General features: G+C 52.2%; 6 protein-coding genes across 6 annotated transcripts; 2 read left to right on the forward strand and 4 right to left on the reverse strand.

Moving 5' to 3' along the window:
* Positions 1 to 154: 154 nt before the first annotated feature.
* On the forward strand, positions 155 to 1,148 carry BJX68DRAFT_260272 (putative haloacid dehalogenase-like hydrolase; the record flags this gene model as incomplete). The annotated part of the gene is made up of 5 exons (XM_071043848.1): positions 155 to 279; positions 331 to 363; positions 417 to 626; positions 699 to 861; positions 939 to 1,148. The coding sequence occupies 5 exons, from the start codon at positions 155 to 157 to the stop codon at positions 1,146 to 1,148; spliced, it is 741 nt and encodes a 246-aa protein (XP_070905539.1).
* On the reverse strand, positions 1,105 to 3,662 carry BJX68DRAFT_5219 (zinc knuckle domain protein). Its single transcript, XM_071049323.1, has 2 exons — positions 2,355 to 3,662; positions 1,105 to 2,292 (listed from the first exon to the last, which is right to left on the reverse strand). Exons 1-2 carry the CDS (start codon positions 3,603 to 3,605, stop codon positions 1,387 to 1,389), a joined length of 2,157 nt encoding a protein of 718 aa, XP_070905540.1. The 5' UTR covers positions 3,606 to 3,662; the 3' UTR covers positions 1,105 to 1,386.
* A 112-nt stretch (positions 3,663 to 3,774) lies between these two features.
* Positions 3,775 to 5,817, reverse strand: BJX68DRAFT_222562 (Smr domain protein). Its single transcript, XM_071038010.1, has 2 exons — positions 5,604 to 5,817; positions 3,775 to 5,488 (listed from the first exon to the last, which is right to left on the reverse strand). Exons 1-2 carry the CDS (start codon positions 5,631 to 5,633, stop codon positions 3,884 to 3,886), a joined length of 1,635 nt encoding a protein of 544 aa, XP_070905541.1. The 5' UTR covers positions 5,634 to 5,817; the 3' UTR covers positions 3,775 to 3,883.
* A 300-nt stretch (positions 5,818 to 6,117) lies between these two features.
* BJX68DRAFT_260275 (uncharacterized protein) lies at positions 6,118 to 6,483 on the reverse strand (the record flags this gene model as incomplete). Its single annotated transcript, XM_071043849.1, has 1 exon — positions 6,118 to 6,483. The coding sequence occupies one exon, from the start codon at positions 6,481 to 6,483 to the stop codon at positions 6,118 to 6,120; it is 366 nt and encodes a 121-aa protein (XP_070905542.1).
* Positions 6,484 to 8,403: 1,920 nt separating this feature from the next.
* Positions 8,404 to 9,175, forward strand: BJX68DRAFT_260276 (GPI anchored serine-threonine rich family protein; the record flags this gene model as incomplete). Its single annotated transcript, XM_071043850.1, has 5 exons — positions 8,404 to 8,449; positions 8,501 to 8,579; positions 8,652 to 8,783; positions 8,851 to 8,960; positions 9,042 to 9,175. 5 exons carry the CDS (start codon positions 8,404 to 8,406, stop codon positions 9,173 to 9,175), a joined length of 501 nt encoding a protein of 166 aa, XP_070905543.1.
* Positions 9,176 to 9,804: 629 nt separating this feature from the next.
* Positions 9,805 to 14,239, reverse strand: BJX68DRAFT_5249 (uncharacterized protein). Its single transcript, XM_071049329.1, has 3 exons — positions 14,162 to 14,239; positions 11,289 to 13,814; positions 9,805 to 11,238 (listed from the first exon to the last, which is right to left on the reverse strand). The coding sequence occupies exons 2-3, from the start codon at positions 13,746 to 13,748 to the stop codon at positions 9,913 to 9,915; spliced, it is 3,786 nt and encodes a 1,261-aa protein (XP_070905544.1). The 5' UTR covers positions 13,749 to 13,814; positions 14,162 to 14,239; the 3' UTR covers positions 9,805 to 9,912.
* Positions 14,240 to 16,017: the final 1,778 nt, after the last annotated feature.

A 16,017-nucleotide genomic window follows, 5' to 3' on the forward strand; every position in this document is an offset into this window, starting at 1 on the left:
TCCACTCCCAGTCATCCCATCTTCCATCTCCCCACCTCCACCCATGAATACTCTCCTTCCTCGTGCCTCCCTTCGGATTCACCGCGGCATCGCACGTAGATTGCGCTTTCATAAGCTGGATACTAGAGCACCCTTTAGTGCATCCTCACGCCTCATGGCCTCCCTCCAAGATTACACCTTCCGCCAACGGCGCTTCGCACCTCTTAGCCAAGGCAATCGCGAATCATCCGATGCGCCTAAATTGAAGGGTATCGTTTTTGACGTTGATGGAACATTATGGTGTGCTCTCCAATATTCCACCACAAGTGCATTGTCACTAACTTTTGTCAGTCTTCCGCAAAATTACATGTTTGGTGAAATGCGGTACGCCCCCTTCCTCAGCCAACTAGCCGAAGATAATCGCTAAACCCAAGCAGTGCAGCGCTGGGGATCAGTAAATCAGTCGACATTCTGCATCACATCCGTAGACTCCCTACAGCCGAGGAGCAGCTCGAGGCCAGCAACAAGATCAAGGCCATTGAGCACGAGGCGATGCAGCACCAGGAGCCGCAGCCGGGACTGGTAGAACTAATGGAGTATCTGCAGGAGAGAGGAATCAAAAGGGCGTTATGTACAAGGAATTTTGAGTATGTTATTCATTTCTTCCTGCTTGCAGAAACCGGAAACAGAATGATTCAATGCGGCGGCTGATGGTTTAGAACGCCTGTTACGAATCTCCTCCAGAACCACCTTCCCACTCATGTCTTTATGCCTATCATCACCAGGGAGACCCCAGGGCTGCTCCCAAAGCCTGATCCAGCAGGTATCTTGCATATCGCCCATGAATGGGGTCTCGGAAATCGGGGTGACAACCTAATCATGGTATTTAGCCCTGAAATTGAGCCGCTTCCCATCCTTCGCAATCCTTGGGTGCCTGGAGACTTATACTGCCGTTCTAGGTCGGTGATAGCATTGATGATATGACCGCCGGTCACACTGCCGGAGCAGCTACGGTGCTGCTGCTCAACGATCATAACGGTCACCTGAAGGAGCACATGCACACAGACTTGTGTATTGAAAAGTTGAACGAGCTCATCGAAATACTGGAGAATGGATTCACCGGTAACAAAAGTAGAGCCGAGTTCTCTGCGACTGATGGGGAGGCTTGAGCGCAGACCTATGATAGATAACTGGAGAATATGATCTCGATAGACATCTGAACACGAAATCTTGCAATTCTGGTGGTTACAGCCGGTGTCACGGAAACTGTACAGCATATCTACCAGCTGCCGTAAGTCAAGGTTCACCTGGAATCTTAGGTCGATCACTCAAGACATCGATGATCTAAACGGATTGCCGCTGTTTTCACCGGCCTGCAAGGAATTAGTATCACGACTTTTTTACTCATCACAGCCGATATTTGTCCCAGGCCTTCTTAGCCGCACTAGGCATAGGCCGGTAAGATGAGTCTCCTCCACCTCGGTGACCTCCACCGCGTCCACGTCCATTCCCACGACCACCACCTCGACCTGGGCGGGGAGGAGGCGGCCGCCCCTGGCCACGTGGCGGAGACCTTGGCGGCCCCGGCTGCCAACCTCCTCTTCCCCTCCCAGGCCTCCTGTCCCGACCAGGGGACATCGACCGCTGACGAGGATTATAATTCCTCGAATATGCGTCCTCTCGGTCTCGGTAATCCCTAGCTGGCGGCGGCGGAGGGGGTCCCGGATTCCTATTCTTCCCGGCACTACCACCGATCCGAATGTTGATATTCCCTCTATTCGCATTACGGTTCCCGCCGATTGGCCCCTTTTTGCCGACGCGAGACATCATATCGTCGCTTTCGGGAGATGGGGAACGTGCCTGGTCGGCTCGCCCTCGAATCTTCAAGCCTTGCTGGCGGCCTGATGGTATGCTGGGTCCGCCGCCGCGTTGAGGGCCAACGACAGAGTTGATATTTGTGATGATCTCGGGGTCAATTCCGCGAAGCGTGAACGTTGTCGAGCTGGTGAATGGCCTGGTCGGAGTGGGGCAGTCACCTATTAAATGGTGGCTGCTGAGGCAGTTGGCGCAGGAGATGGAGACCAGGACCGGCTGAGCGGTTGTGTCTGGACGCGGAAGTTGCCAAAGGTAGCCACAGTCGAGTTCGGTGTGTTCCTGAGATCCGCACAAGTCACAGGGAGTTTCGTTTGCTGAGCTCTTTAAAGCGGAGGGACACTGTTTGTGATCGTGGCCGCGTTCGCGACATCGCTGGCATCGGCGCCATCGAGGGCAAAGGGTGCTTTGATGTTTGTTCCAAGCGCCGCAGTGAACACACTGCCGAGGGGTTAGTTGGTGTCTGTTTGATGGGAATTCAAGGATCCGAGGGTCAGGCATACCTCCTTCGTAGGACAGACTTCGGCGAGATGGCCCTCCCGCAAGCACTCTATGCATGTAATAGGTAACTGCAGGTTGACGTCGTTGATATCTCGATCATAAAACATAGTCCGAGCTTGTGTTTCCAGATCCTCGCGATCGAGGTCAGCAAGAATAAGAGGCGCGGCGGGGTACTTTTGCGAGAAGCGAGCAAAGGCATCTTCTTTTGCGCCAGCCCCAGATCCATTTTGAATGCTGCGAATGCTATTATCTTTAGCAGGGTTGTTTAGGACAGGAAGAGCCTCCGGATCGTAACCATCACCGTTGATAGAAAGAGTCTCGGGATCGTAATCGTCTGCGCTATCATCTTCGGAAATCGAGATCGCATCGTCCTTGAATTGGCCCTGGTTCCTCGAAATCATTGCATTGACTGGATCATAGTCGTCATCGTCATCGTCGTAAATCGAGATCACACCATTCTGATCCCGATCCTGGCCTCTTGAACTGATGGTGTTCAGCATGATGGAGTCGTCGGCCTCCGAATCCAGTGACTCAGAGTCATCCGAGTCGTCAGAGATAATGGGTTTTGAGGATGCAGAGGCTTCCTTGTCTTCGTCGACTTCGCCCTCTTCCGGGCTGAGCGCCTGAGTGTTACTCTCGCCTTCCGCGACCGGAGCGCCCTCTTCCCTTTCCCTTGTTCTTTCTCCGCCAGATGAAACAGACGCATTTTGCTTATTGTTCGCTGCGATTGCAGAAGCAGGCTCTGTACTCGTTCTCGCGCTTTGTGGTTGCCGACTCCGCAACGAGGTTCTAATCACACTCTTCCCCGTTTTATTCCAGTTCGGCGCCGGTGCACTTCCCATATTGGCGTTCGCATTTGGTCTCGTGTTCTCCGTCTCACTAGCACTATCGCTATCGCTATCGCTTTCGCTTTCGCTTTCGCTTTCGCTCCCACTCTCGCTACTCCCGCTACTACTACTCTCACTGGCAGACGAGGAGTCGTCGCTGGCGGAGTGTGAATCCGCCGCAGAAGCTTCCACAGGTGACGTGACCGGGTCAACGTCTAGCGAGTTTGCACTGAAGGTCGCGCCGCGCGGAACAAAGTCTTGCACATCGTCGGTCGGTGTTTTCCGACTTCGTCTTTGTCGTTTGCTTGGAGGTTCGCGCGAGGTGTGTCGGGAGGAGTGCGCGCTCGAGTTTGCGGTGGAGCGGGTACGTTGGGCGCCTAGAGAGGCGATTCGAGAGTCCTGGTCATCGGATGGTGCGTCAGACATGCTTTGGACGCTGTGACGTGGGATAAAGGGAAGGACGTTGCGAGGGTTATCTATCAGGCGCAAGGAATAATTTGTTGGCAGAGGAGAGGCTTGGCTTTGCCGCGAATGAAAATTTACGGAGCGACGGAAGGACCAGTTGTGCTGCATTCACATACCAAAATTGGAACTGATCAAGGGGGCAGATGATGTCCCAAATTCGAATTGAGATTCACTGAAATAGATAGAGTGGCTAAAATCGATATATACTAGGGGTATCTCATGAGATGATAAGAGATCAATCAACGTCGCCGAACAACTCCTACTACAATCAAAACTCCTTGGCCAACTTCTACCTTCCAACCTTCGCGCGCCAACATCTTCCCAACCGCTGGTCCAAGACGTGAGGTGCCATCGTGACTGTGCCGGCCCATACCTGTGATGATGCGATAACCACCTTGTGCGGCTTCTCGATCGCTACCTCTCATATACTTGGAATCACCGAGTGAATCCCACCACTGTCCAACGCGGGAGCTGGTGATGCGCACGGCGTCTTGGACTGAGACCCCGTGGAGATCAAGGCTGTTCCAGGACGACTGAGAATTAACCAACGCATCGGCAGCGGCTGCAGCATCTCTCTTCGCCCGTTCGAGATGGTCGCGGCCTAAAGATGAATAGTATGCAGCGGCGCCTCCCATCAGCCGGTCTGATTTCCCTCGTTTATAGGCTGCCGACGCCTTTGTGAGTGCTTCTGCGCCAGCAGCATAATGATATCCTGCGGAAGCAGTCACTTGTTCGTATTCAGGGGAATATCGTGACCCAGCGCCCCGCCCTCTGGAAACTTCTTCATCAATATCGAGCGGCGGCGGTGAGGTTGTGATTTTGATCAGATCAGCCACTGACGGCGGTGATGGTGTTGCTACTAGTGCCGCTGCCAATTCGTGCGCTGCTGATATGGAGTTTCTTGTTATGACCAGTAAACCCGCGAGGAGTTCTGGGGTCATGGTCGGAAATTCTTGTGTCAATTCAGCAACTTGTGTGACCATAACCGGGTGATCACTGATGGCATTTTCATCTTTCGGTCCATTTGCGACTGCCAACGCCCGAATGGCAGCAGACAAGGAAGCTCCATTGGCGTGGTAGGTCGAGGTGACTGTTTCTCTCTTGAGGATGGGAGAAGTCCGAGAACAAATAAAGTCAACGTCTTTTTGCGCAGCATCCCACTTGTTCAGGGACCCGCTCGTCTCTGACAACGAAAGCTCATGATCGGGGCTGACTGGCGATGTTGCGTTCCGGCTGCTCTTATTTTTTCCCTTGCGCCTGCGGCTCTTCTTTCGACCAACCTCATCATTCTCAAAGCCATCTACGCCTTTAGGTAAGGACAATTTTATGCCATCTTCCGTAGTAGGCTCTTCATCGAAGAATGCAAGATTGAGAAGAACATCCATTGACCGCTCAACGTCACCGTTCGATTTCCTTAGCGCATGTTGAATCGAGAAGCGCTCCGTGGACGGGAACATCTCCGAGAGATAAAACACTTTGTCTTCTTCCGAAGCCCCGGAAAGCGAAAGCGCCCCGTCGGGTCCGATAATGTACGACAAACATGACGACCGGCTCTTGTCGCTTAGACTCAAAGCGGAGAATTCACTTGTGGCATCGGTGGTCCCGCGCGAGCGAATGTCAGCCTGGGAGAGACTCGGATCCGATTCGAGGCCGCTGCTAGAGTTCAAACCGCTTGTTCCCGAGGGGTCGAATGGCAGGTCTTCCTGTTCCCATGCGGACAATCTGAGGGCATCGAGAGTTTCGCGAAGCTGTTGAAGCTGAGTTGCATTTGTAAAGTCGTAGTCGGACACGATGGCCGTGAACAACGCGGGGTCGAGTGGTGGGCAGTAAGTTTTTTCCAGTTCCTGGCCAGTGTAAGAGGACGAATAAGTAAGGTGTTCAGAGGAATTCAATTCCAATTCCCGCCTGTTTCTGACCACAGGCTACAGGCTATTGGGACAGAGATGAAGGAGCACTGACTTGAAACGCATCTTCACTACTATCATCCATCTTCAGAGTCGCTGGCGGTCCGGTGCAAGTATTTCGAGATCTTATTGTGCATGCCTTGGAAATAGATGTTTTGTATTATTTTGAAGGGGAAGGAGAGATATCCTGGAGAGGGTGTTGTGTTCAAGTTAAAAAGCGGGGGAGAAAACGAGTCATTTTCAGATGACATAAGAGAGCTCTACAACCCTTCTCCTAGAGAGTTTAAACTTGGGACTTCTACGGTGTACAACACTTTTCCCCCAAATGCAAATACATCATTTGTGGCTATACTTCTTGGAGAAACTATAACTATCGTCCAATAGTCATGCTTACATCAGATACTCCATCGTGCCTTGCAGCTTATCGAGGGTAACGCCAGATCAACAATGACCCCTCAATCAACAACAACAACAACAAAGACCTCGGAAAGTCACCAACGGACCAGTCGTGGGCAAGACAAAGATTTTGACGACAGAGGGCGATAGACCATGTACGGATGAAAGGGCATTCAGGACATGAGTTCGGTCTCCTCTTCCTGACCAATCTCTTCCTCCTCCATCAAAAGCCCCGGAGATTGGCCGCTCTCCTCGGTGCTGAGCTGCTCCCAAGGAATGTTCTCGAGCGCGGAAAGAAAACCTCCAGGCAGTTCGCCGCACCTATCAAGGAAAGGAAACCGAGATATTCCGCTAGTCGAATCCGAGAGCTCGCTTGGGAACTCGCTTGGGAAGGGAAGGACTGGTTCGAGCCCTGGTCCGGCACTCTCTCCCGGGAAGGGAAGAATGGGGAACGGGAATATGCCCCGCGGGTTTCTGGTTGGGGCCGTGAGGGCGGCGCCGCAAAGGCCGATAAAGACGGTAGCGTATTGAAGCATCATGGTGAAGGACAGTGACGAGGACTCTTCTGGCGAGAAAGAGAAAGCAATGCACAAGGAGTTGGTCAGGCACTGGACTTGAGCACGATCAGGTGAAGAAGGAGGTGGCTGGCAGTTCTGAGAGAGAAATCACTGCTGTTTAAATGCCCAATGTCAGGACCCCGGTGAAGCTTGTGAAGGTTGCTGGTCTGGCATCCTCGTCTGACGGTCAAGAAACAAGCATACGCAATCCCTGTTGTGCATTCTGACACTGTATCTGTCTGCCAGGTACAGACGAGACATGGAGGAGACACCTCGTCTCAGTTCACCAGCTTCATGAGGCAAATGTTTGCTGCGGGTGCTCGCAAAGCCCAAATACATCTCGCGCAGAAGGCACATATTGATATGCAGTGTAATGATTTGAGACTCGCTTTAGGAGTGTTATAGGTCCCTGGCCTAACATCTTCGGGGGGTCAAGCGATGTTGATACTATTCCCGCCAACGCCAGGATGCGTGCGTTATCCACCTTGTTGATATGGCCGGTTCAGGGCCACATTCGACTTCTTGAATTTGGCCCATAGCAGGTCGGAAACTGATGACGGGACCCCAATAAACTCCAACCTTACACAATATCAGTGTTCATTTGGCCGTTGGGAAGCACAAGTACCGAGTCACCCCAGAGCTCCACAGGGTAACTGCTCCACCTGTTGTGACCCAGGTACTTGCATTGGTAGTACCATGCGCACGGCAATGGGAGGCCTTCCTGCCCCTTGATGGCATACGTGAAACTAGTAGACTAGTAGCTTCGTTTCAGTTCAAGCCAAGACGAGGCAGGACATCCCCTATATCCCCTATATCAGACGAAGAATGAGAACGTTTCTCTAGAGTCGTACTGGCTGCACGGCACATGAACTGGCAATCGAACTCAGGCTTGTAGCTAGACTCTTTCCTCTGTGTAAGGGCATAGCAGGCAATAGCCACTGTCCTGCTCGGACATAGGGAGCGATTGCCAAACATTGTATAGTTTGGCAGATTTCGGAGGATACAGCGAGGACCTAGGCTGGGTATGTGTCAGACGCGAAAATGATATTGACGGCGTGGAATAAATACTGGTGGCCTGCACGAGAGATTTTTGGTCTGATCGATGTGTCTCAAGCACCTGCTGGAAAGGAAACTGATCTTCGTCGGGCTCCGAGAGGATGAACCCATATAGCAAGACCGGCACGGAGCCCATCATGTGGTGATTCGTCTGTAACTTGACAAAGCTCAAGTTGAGAAGGGGGTTGTCTCACACCTGCTCACCCCATAGCCCTTTTTCTGTGGGCGAAAAGGGTCGAAAATGGTCGACGATTGCGGATGGTTTTTGACTATGACCAGGATCTCGTCAGAGTGTCAGCACTCGCAACCGAGTGATCAAAACTCCTCAACCCTTTCAGGAGACGAGGCGTAGAGACCCTTCGGTCTATTGAGAACAAACAAAATAGAGAAGCGAGGGGGAAGACACAATGGCTGGGTTTCCTCCTATTGGAATCCCGTCCGCGTCACAACTGACCTATCTCGTATTCAGCGTGTGCCGGCCGCATGAGAGGTCCGACTTGAGCTGCGAACCATCAATAGTGCCTGCAGAAGGCTCCGCTGACCTGACAACGTCTACAAAGCCTACAGACCTCGAAGAACCGCTGTTCCTCCTTCCAGGTTGCGAATCCGATGTATCAGACGTCAGATGTCTTGAATAGTTCCCAGTTGCTGAGGTCATATTGTATAGCCTGCGGACCCCTCGCATGAATGGAAACCCTCGACCGTTTATTCTGTTTATACGGTGTGGAAAATATCTATATAAGGCATTGGTCTCTCTATGACTTTTACTGTTGCATCCAAGGAAATTCCCCTTCTCGTCCCACACCAAACCAACCAGGTCCAGATCCAACCATCCAACCAAGCACAATGCGTGTCTTCGCGCTTCTCGTGGCTTTTGCAGTCTCTGCACTGTGTACGTTTCCATATCCTCCTATACTACACAATACTAACCGTGACTACCCAGCTCTCACAATTACCTCTCCCTCCGCGAACGACAAAGTCGACTTCAGCAAGCCCTACACCATCAAATGGACAACCGTCCCGTACGTCTTTCCCAGTTAATTACCATCACCCCCTCCCCTTCGCAAGAGACCAACTAACTAGGAAAACCACAGCTCCGACCCGCAAAACTTCACTATCACCCTGGTCAACGCAAATGGCCGCAACGTCAGCAAGGACCTCACCAGCCGCGCCGAGTCCGACAAGAACGAGTACCGCGTTGAGCGTGTCTGGGACATCCCTGTTGCGTACGTTGCCTTCTCTTTGTTCTATATTTTCTCTCATCCAAGTCTAATACCAACCCGGGACGAACAGAAACAACTACCAAATCAACTTCCGCTCCACAGCCCGCGAGAACATGGGCATCCTCGCCCAATCGCCCATGTTCAACGTAACGCGTGTTGCAGATGGGCCGGAGGAGACTCGTTAGTGCCCCCTGCCATTCCTATTCTTGAATATGCCTCTTGGTTTGCGTTGAAGACATGCTGGTTCTAATGTGGTTGCAGAAACATCCACTGCCACTGCCACTGCGACAGAGTCCGAATCTACCCCGACGGAGACAAATGCCGCTGGAAAGGTCGTTTACGGTGCTCCTGGTGCTGTAGCTGGCGTCATGGGACTGCTCGCTTTAGCTTTGTAGATTGGTACCATGGGGACGAGCAGCTGAATCGAAGGTCCATGGATGGGGCATTTCAAGTGAGGTTTCTTAGCAACTGGCTGTCTTAATGAAGGATAATACGTGACGCATGAGAAAGATATGGGTATGCGTTAATGTATGGATTATGGCGCTTGCAGATATACTAATTTAATGTTCGGAATTATGCAAAGAGGCTATTATTGGATTCGTCATGAGTAAAGCGAGCAGTCTGATTCGATTACAGAATTTGTAATCGACTTTAGAAAAGAAAAGAGATATTCAAGGATAGGTAGGATGAGGTAAAGGAAACATGTCAAGTGAGAAGTTTTTGAAAAGACAAGATCCGCCGAGATGAACAAAGATTGACCGATATTTCCGAATATGTACGCAGCTCGACAGCCATTTTGAGAAAGTAATATTTATAAAAAGGCGCAAACGAACCGAAGGGGTATTGGACAGAAAAGAAGAATTATCGCACAAGAAATGCCGTCGTGGATGACGGCTGGAATCGGAAAGTATTCCCATGTAGGAATGCAATAGGGTCGTAAAAAGCTGGGCAGACCAATGTGAAATCAAGCAGCCACAATAGGCTACCTGTGGTGTAGGATAAGGAAATGTCGTCAGGACGTTTTACGACGCTCAAAGACAGGTCATCACCAAGGGCATGGATATTTCGTGATCGAATCGGTAGAAAGGATGAAACTCGAAGATGGCGCAAGCTTCGGAAGAAACACAATCATTTAGGCTTCAACCTTCTTCCGCCGAATGAAAAGACGACGCGAGAAACTCGATTCCTTGGGTGGTGGAGCGCGAGGAGTAGGGGGTTCGGGTGGTCCAGTGTTACGGAGGAAGTCAGCTAGTGCACTGGTCTCTGTCTGTCGCTCTGTGACCGCGGCGAGGCCGTATGAGGCACCTGTACGGCGTTCCGCGCCAACCTTGGTCGTGTAATTTGACGATCCTATGGAGTGCTGATCGGGCTGGTATCGCAGAGAATTCTTAGAAGACTTTAGTGAGGGGGTCTTCTCCGATGAGCTGCTGCGGAGCAGTCGAGCCTTCATCCCTGACGCGCCTCCGAGGCCGCCCGTCACCGCTTTGGAAGGGGGATTGCTCAGGGCGACCGGCTGGGTCTGAGGTTCTGCTTGAGGAGGAGGTACATTGCGTAGAAAGTCTATCAAGCTTTCCTCCTCGCGCTTCGGCTTCGGCTCCTCTAGCATCAGCTCAAACTCGTCATCGTCCCAATCAATGGCATAGGGGTCTGGTACACGACGTTGAGTCCGCTTAGGACGGGGATCTTCATCATTGGATCTAGCAGAAGAGCTCGGCTGCACCTTTGGAGGGCCTGCGCGGACGCTTGCCCCATTTGCTGACTCGAGCAAACCGGTGCGGGAACTAACAGAGATCTGTGACTTGGTTGCGATCGACTCTCCCTGAGTGCTGGTGACTGAGGGAGTACCCTGCTCATAGTTGAGATCATCCGAATCCATTGTGCTGCGGAAAGGCGCCACAGTGCGCGGGATGCGGCGGGCACCCACAGTTGGTGGACCTTCACGAATAAAATCGATCAAGTCAGATGTTACTTCACCTTTGGGAACTGCAGCCGGTCGAGCCTGCAGTCTGGGTCCGCGTGCTGACATTCTTGAGACAGAGCTGTCGGCTCGAGAAGGTCTCTTCGACAACTCCGTGGCATCAGAGAACCTACGATCAGGCGCAGACTTGATAGTAGCTGAGGGACTAGTAGCTGTGGGGCTACTGGGCCCGGAATTTCTGATAAACTGTGCAAAGTCGGAGCTCGACTCAAGGCTGGGTCTAGCGTCACGAGGTTGTGGAGCTTTCGTTTTTTGTCTGTTTGGTATCGAAACTGCATGAATTGGCGAGTGTTTGGGCACGTCAATGGCTCTGGACTTGGGCGAAGGTTGCGCATCTGATGTGACCCTTCGGGGAACCATAGCCTTGGTATTTGACTGATTTGGCGAATTTGGTGCGTCGTCCGGGCCATTGCTCTTCAAGAAGTCCGCCAACTCTGCCGTGTGTGATCTCTGCGCTTTCCATTTCGGCGCATCGGGGAACTATCAACAATTAGCTACAAGAGATCACGGTTGCAATTAGTCAAACCTACATCCATCTCTCGAACGCTCCTCGGGGTCAGAGTATAGTGGAGCGTTTCTTCGCTGCGGATCAATTCATCCAGGCCGGTGGTATCGTCATACGAACCTCCTCCAGCGGTGGCAGATGCCCTGCTCGTTTCGGAAGAACTGCGAAGACGTAGAGGAGCCGGCTCGGCTGGTCGGCTAATCAGGCCCTTCAGTTTAGTTGAAACCTGAGACGTGGTTGAACCGGCAGTCATTGGGCGCTTTTCTCGGTGGCTACCGAAGCTGCCAGATCTGCGCGGTTTGGTAAGAGTGGTTGTCTGAATCGACGGGGCGGCGGAAGTCGAGGGCCTTGTTGAAATACGCTGCACTGCAGCACGTTCTGTCATCGAGCTTGAGACAGATGACGTCGGGGAACGATGGTTACCATTCGTCAAGACCAGAGGACTGGGACGATGATATGTCCGTGAATAGTTGGAGCGTACGCTATCACCGGAGTTCGAAGCAGGCCTCGATCCCCGGACGCTTTCCAGCGATGGGCGGACTTCACGAACTGGAGTAGGAGGGAGACTCGCACTCAACTCTGAGGAAGAAGTGCGGACAGGAACAGGATGCACCGAAGTGGATACATCGTCACTTTGTTTGTCTGTCGGATATACGACAGCAGCCGTCGCCACTAAATCGGTCGAAAAGGGTGCAGAGGTGATTGAACGCTGGTCTTTGGTAACATCCTTGCTCGGCTTGCGCTTTGGCCGCTGCACGGATGTCAAGCTTGGCTTCTCTACCATCCCTTGCCCTTCAATAACTTCAGTGTCGTTTCCAATAAAGAATGTTGATGGTGCCTGCGGGCCGCTGGGGACTAGATCAGTCACAATTTCAGTGGGTCTTCTGGTCGTCTCCTGAGCGGTGTTTCTGATCCGGTTCTCAGCAAGGCTATTCGAATCGGGTGTTTGCAATGGCCAATCTTGTTTCGCTACTTCATGTGAAGCCCCCGCTGTTGCCGGACGAGCTTCAACCTTCTGAGCATCGAAGGTCTCTTTTTCATCCTTTCCCGCCTTTTCCGTCTCCTCACGCTCCTCGTACATGGTCTCTAGGCGGCGCCGCTCTTCGGAAGCTGTGGGGGAGGGTCGGCGAGATGCTTGATCGGGCTCTGGGACTTTCTCCTGAACGTCTGGGGGGTAAGGAGCGCTGGGCAAGGATCGGGACCGGGTATGGCGGGTGGCAGATGTGCTGCGCGCAACAGGAGTTGCAGGCGAACTTGCGCGCGAGGTTGGTGTTCTTGGGGATTGCAAAGTGAGAACCATCAGACTGTGGGGGCGGACTTTGTGAGCGATCACGGCTTGCATGGTCTGAATATCGCCGCCCTCCATATCCGGCGAAAGGTCCGGATCCTCAAGTTCTTGGACATCATTTTCATCCACAGGCAAGGGAACGGATGCTGGGTCAACGATGGTCTTCTCCTCAACGAGAGTTGAAATTTGGCTTTGGGCGTCATCGGCAACGGAAAAGCTGCTTTTTCTACTATGCAAAATGTGGCCAATCGTGCCACGTCGCCGTATTGAGTCTCGCGATGTCATCCGAGATAGATTCGGCGTACGTGTACGCTTCCTCCATGTTCGCCATAGCCGTCCAAGTGTTGGGTTCAGTGCTAGTTTCTCCATATCCAGCTCTTCCACTACCAAGTGATTCATACTGCCTCTTTCTTTCTCAAGTTCTTCGTTTTCGTCACGCTCAGACACTAATCTGGGTGACAGCCGAGACCGAGCTGTCTCTCCGGCAATCACAAGGGCTTGTTCTCCAATATGCTCGATGATAGAAGTTAGAAAGATGGCTGCGGCAGGAGTGATATTTCCGATATGGTTGGTGAACCGCCGCGGTGCGCCTTCATCGTCCGCCAGACCTTCCTGAGAAATGTATTCTTCCTCGTCATCTTCTTCCATATCACCAAGGCGCGTGTATACCATGCATCGCAAGCGGGTCAATTTCCAAGTGCGAACTAAGTCGAATTCACCGTTCGGTGTCTGGCCACCTCGAAACTCAATCTGCTCGTCCTCCGGCTCTCCGAGATACTCGCTTAGTTCCTCGTCCGCGACAGAAACCACTTCCTTTGCTAGCCGGGGCTTCAGCACATCGGCGACAGCAGGTCGGATCGAAGCCAATTGCGTCGATTTGGCGGATGCAAGGATATTGAAAAGAAGGTGATCGAGGAATCCATTGAGGGCAGACAAGGCCTCAGCTGTGACGAGGGCACCGGAGTCGTCATCGTCATCGGCCACGAAATCGGCAGCATTGAACTCTTGGTCGGTAGTAATAATTTGAGATGCGGATGAGGGCGCGATAAAGGATGGCGGCGGATTCACAGATGGAGGGGCGAAAAGATGAATGCGGGAGAGTTGCGAGTCGCTCGAAATACTAGTGCTGCAGGAGCGAGAGCGTGAGCGTGAGAGCGTCCTCGCCAACTCAGACTCTTGTCCTCTGGTGTGCTGCATCTTGTCTGTTGCCAGTCACATACGAGGCATGAAGCGGAGGACTTGTCGAGCCCTTTAAGGTGATTTCTTTCAATAAATTAGCCAATGTTGAGTCGCCTAAGGCGGATTCGCCTCGATGAAACCAAAGAAGTTCCCCTCCAACTGCCTGCAGTGTTTCCCGCGACCCAGGTGGAGGTTGATTGCTTTTGTTGATAAACTGCTATTTTCGCGGTTCATTCCAGCAATCAACCGTTTGACCAGAAGACACAAAAAGAGGAGGATCGGGATACACCCTTTGGCGAGTATTTGCTCCAGGATTTCCTTTTATATTCTTCTTCTCGATTGAAGGCGCTGGCAGCTGGGAAAAAGAAAAGAAGGAGGCGGAGAGGGAACGCAGGGTAAGCGTGAGATGGGGAGTGGCTCTTTGAACGTACTCTGTGTAACAGATCAATCAATCAGCAGCGACCGTCGTTCATTTCGTCCGAAGGTGGTGGCAAGAAAAGGGATAAAGGAAAACGAGTGTTGCGAGATAAAGAAGACGGGAAAGAGGGGGATGAAAGAGAGAGGACGAAGCCGCAGATATTCAGGAGAGTGGTAGTCTGGGCCGCTGGCAGCTTCCCGCGATGGTTTGACACTGGCTGCTTGGACTTGATCTGATGGATTCTTCTGCTGCTCCCTCTGGATTGCTGCTTCGTCTGATAGAAAAGTGGTCCGCACCGAAAGGTACCCGCACCAGGCTAGAGATTAGTCTTGCAGAATCAGGAGACAGTGGAGCAGACGCTGGCGTACCCTTTGGCTGGACCAGCAAATAAGACGGCTGCTTCAGTGGAGTTTCTACCCTTCTTCTTGTTCTGCGCCCACGGGCTGCCTGCTTGCCGTCCTGCCAGCAGGCCCAGCACGAGGCCCTGCGGAAATATTCGCTGTGATCGCCATGTTCATCCAATACTGCTTTGCGCTCAGAGTTCCATGGCTCTGGTCCTACGGAGACTGAATTTCAATAGTCATCCCGCACTATTACCCCCAGGCCGCTGCTGTTGGGTAAGAGAAAGTTGAAACCCCTCCCTCCTGGTCAGTGTTCCATCTGGCGTCCTCGGGTTGCTGGGATGATGGATCTGAAGTCTGAGCCATCAAAAAGGCCACTGGCCACTGGGCACAGCTGAAAAGTCCCCGATTGATTGTCCAACCCAGGACCCAATTGTCCTGGTCCCACCTGGGCAAACCCCCAACTTCCCATGCACCAAGCCTTTGCACTTTACCCCTTCAGGTAAAAAAAGGAATGTCAGAAGAACCTTCGACGCTCGGAAAGGGGTAGGCTTCGCCCCGAAGTCTGGAGAAGACAACTGAAACGACACCATTGAACGACATGCAGTTTTGCTTTTGTTATCTTTGCCGGCAGAACCCAAATTGTCATCCTGCTCTGGAGTCCTCAGTCTTGAGACTGACTGGCTGGCTCTGCTCAAAAATCGACAGCGCGCACTGCCAATTTTCAGGATCGACCTCCATTCCTCCATTCTTGACCCGCGAGTCTGGTAACTCCCAATCAATATCCTGCCAGTCTGCCACATTGGCCACTCACAGCATGCTATCTAGGTGATAATGTGATGGTTCTGAAAGTAAAAAAAACGCACACGCATAGCCAAGGCATAAAGAATTTCTAACGTTTTCCTCCCACGCTCTGGCCCGACTCGATAACTCAAAATAGGACCTGACAGATCTAACAGTCTTGCATAATCGCCCCATACTACAAACTACAAACCTGCCTCGCCTTCTCTGCCTTGCTGGATATCCGATACAGTAGGATCCTTTTCAGTCGGCTCCAGCATCTCGGACAGCACATGATTCCCCTGTCAAAGCTCATTGGAAAACACCAAGTTCCAAGAATACATCCACGGATAGTTTCCACGCGGCTTTGAAGCTCGACCCATCACCGCGCCTTCCACGCTGCTTCTACGCACTCATCCTCCGAAAGGGCCGAGTCAGTCGCCAGCCACCCCCAGCTCACCAGCCAATCGTTCTGTGTTTTGCAGCGATCGATTAGCTGTATTAGCCAAGAATATCGCTAGGGAACCATGGATGCAACTGTGGTTCGCGCGATTCATTCTTCGTAGATTAGTTGCCAGGCTAAAGGAGATGGCCAGAGTTTATCGGCCAAGGTCAGATCGCGCGGCGTAATCGATTGGTCTTAGCTGGTTCCAGTCGCGTTTGATGCGGGATTAGTCTGAGACAACGATGCTACTATTGTTTTAAGGCTCATATTGCGCAGAAGTCCGTATCTTCATCCGAGAACACG

The sequence above is a fragment of the Aspergillus pseudodeflectus genome (genome assembly GCF_044049435.1).
Source record: "Aspergillus pseudodeflectus strain CBS 756.74 chromosome Unknown BJX68scaffold_1, whole genome shotgun sequence".
Taxonomy (NCBI): domain Eukaryota; kingdom Fungi; phylum Ascomycota; class Eurotiomycetes; order Eurotiales; family Aspergillaceae; genus Aspergillus; species Aspergillus pseudodeflectus.

Coding starts and splice junctions, on each gene's coding strand:
- BJX68DRAFT_5219 (XM_071049323.1), bottom strand. CDS start 3,605: ATGTCTGACGCACCATCCGATGACCAGGACTCTCGAATCGCCTCTCTA. Junction 2,293..2,354: donor AAGTCTGTCCTACGAAGGAG/GTATGCCTGACC, acceptor ACCCCTCGGCAG/TGTGTTCACTGCGGCGCTTG.
- BJX68DRAFT_5249 (XM_071049329.1), bottom strand. CDS start 13,748: ATGCAGCACACCAGAGGACAAGAGTCTGAGTTGGCGAGGACGCTCTCA. Junction 11,239..11,288: donor GGAGCGTTCGAGAGATGGAT/GTAGGTTTGACT, acceptor AATTGTTGATAG/TTCCCCGATGCGCCGAAATG.
- BJX68DRAFT_222562 (XM_071038010.1), bottom strand. CDS start 5,633: ATGGATGATAGTAGTGAAGATGCGTTTCAA. Junction 5,489..5,603: donor GTAGTGAAGATGCGTTTCAA/GTCAGTGCTCCT, acceptor TACACTGGCCAG/GAACTGGAAAAAACTTACTG.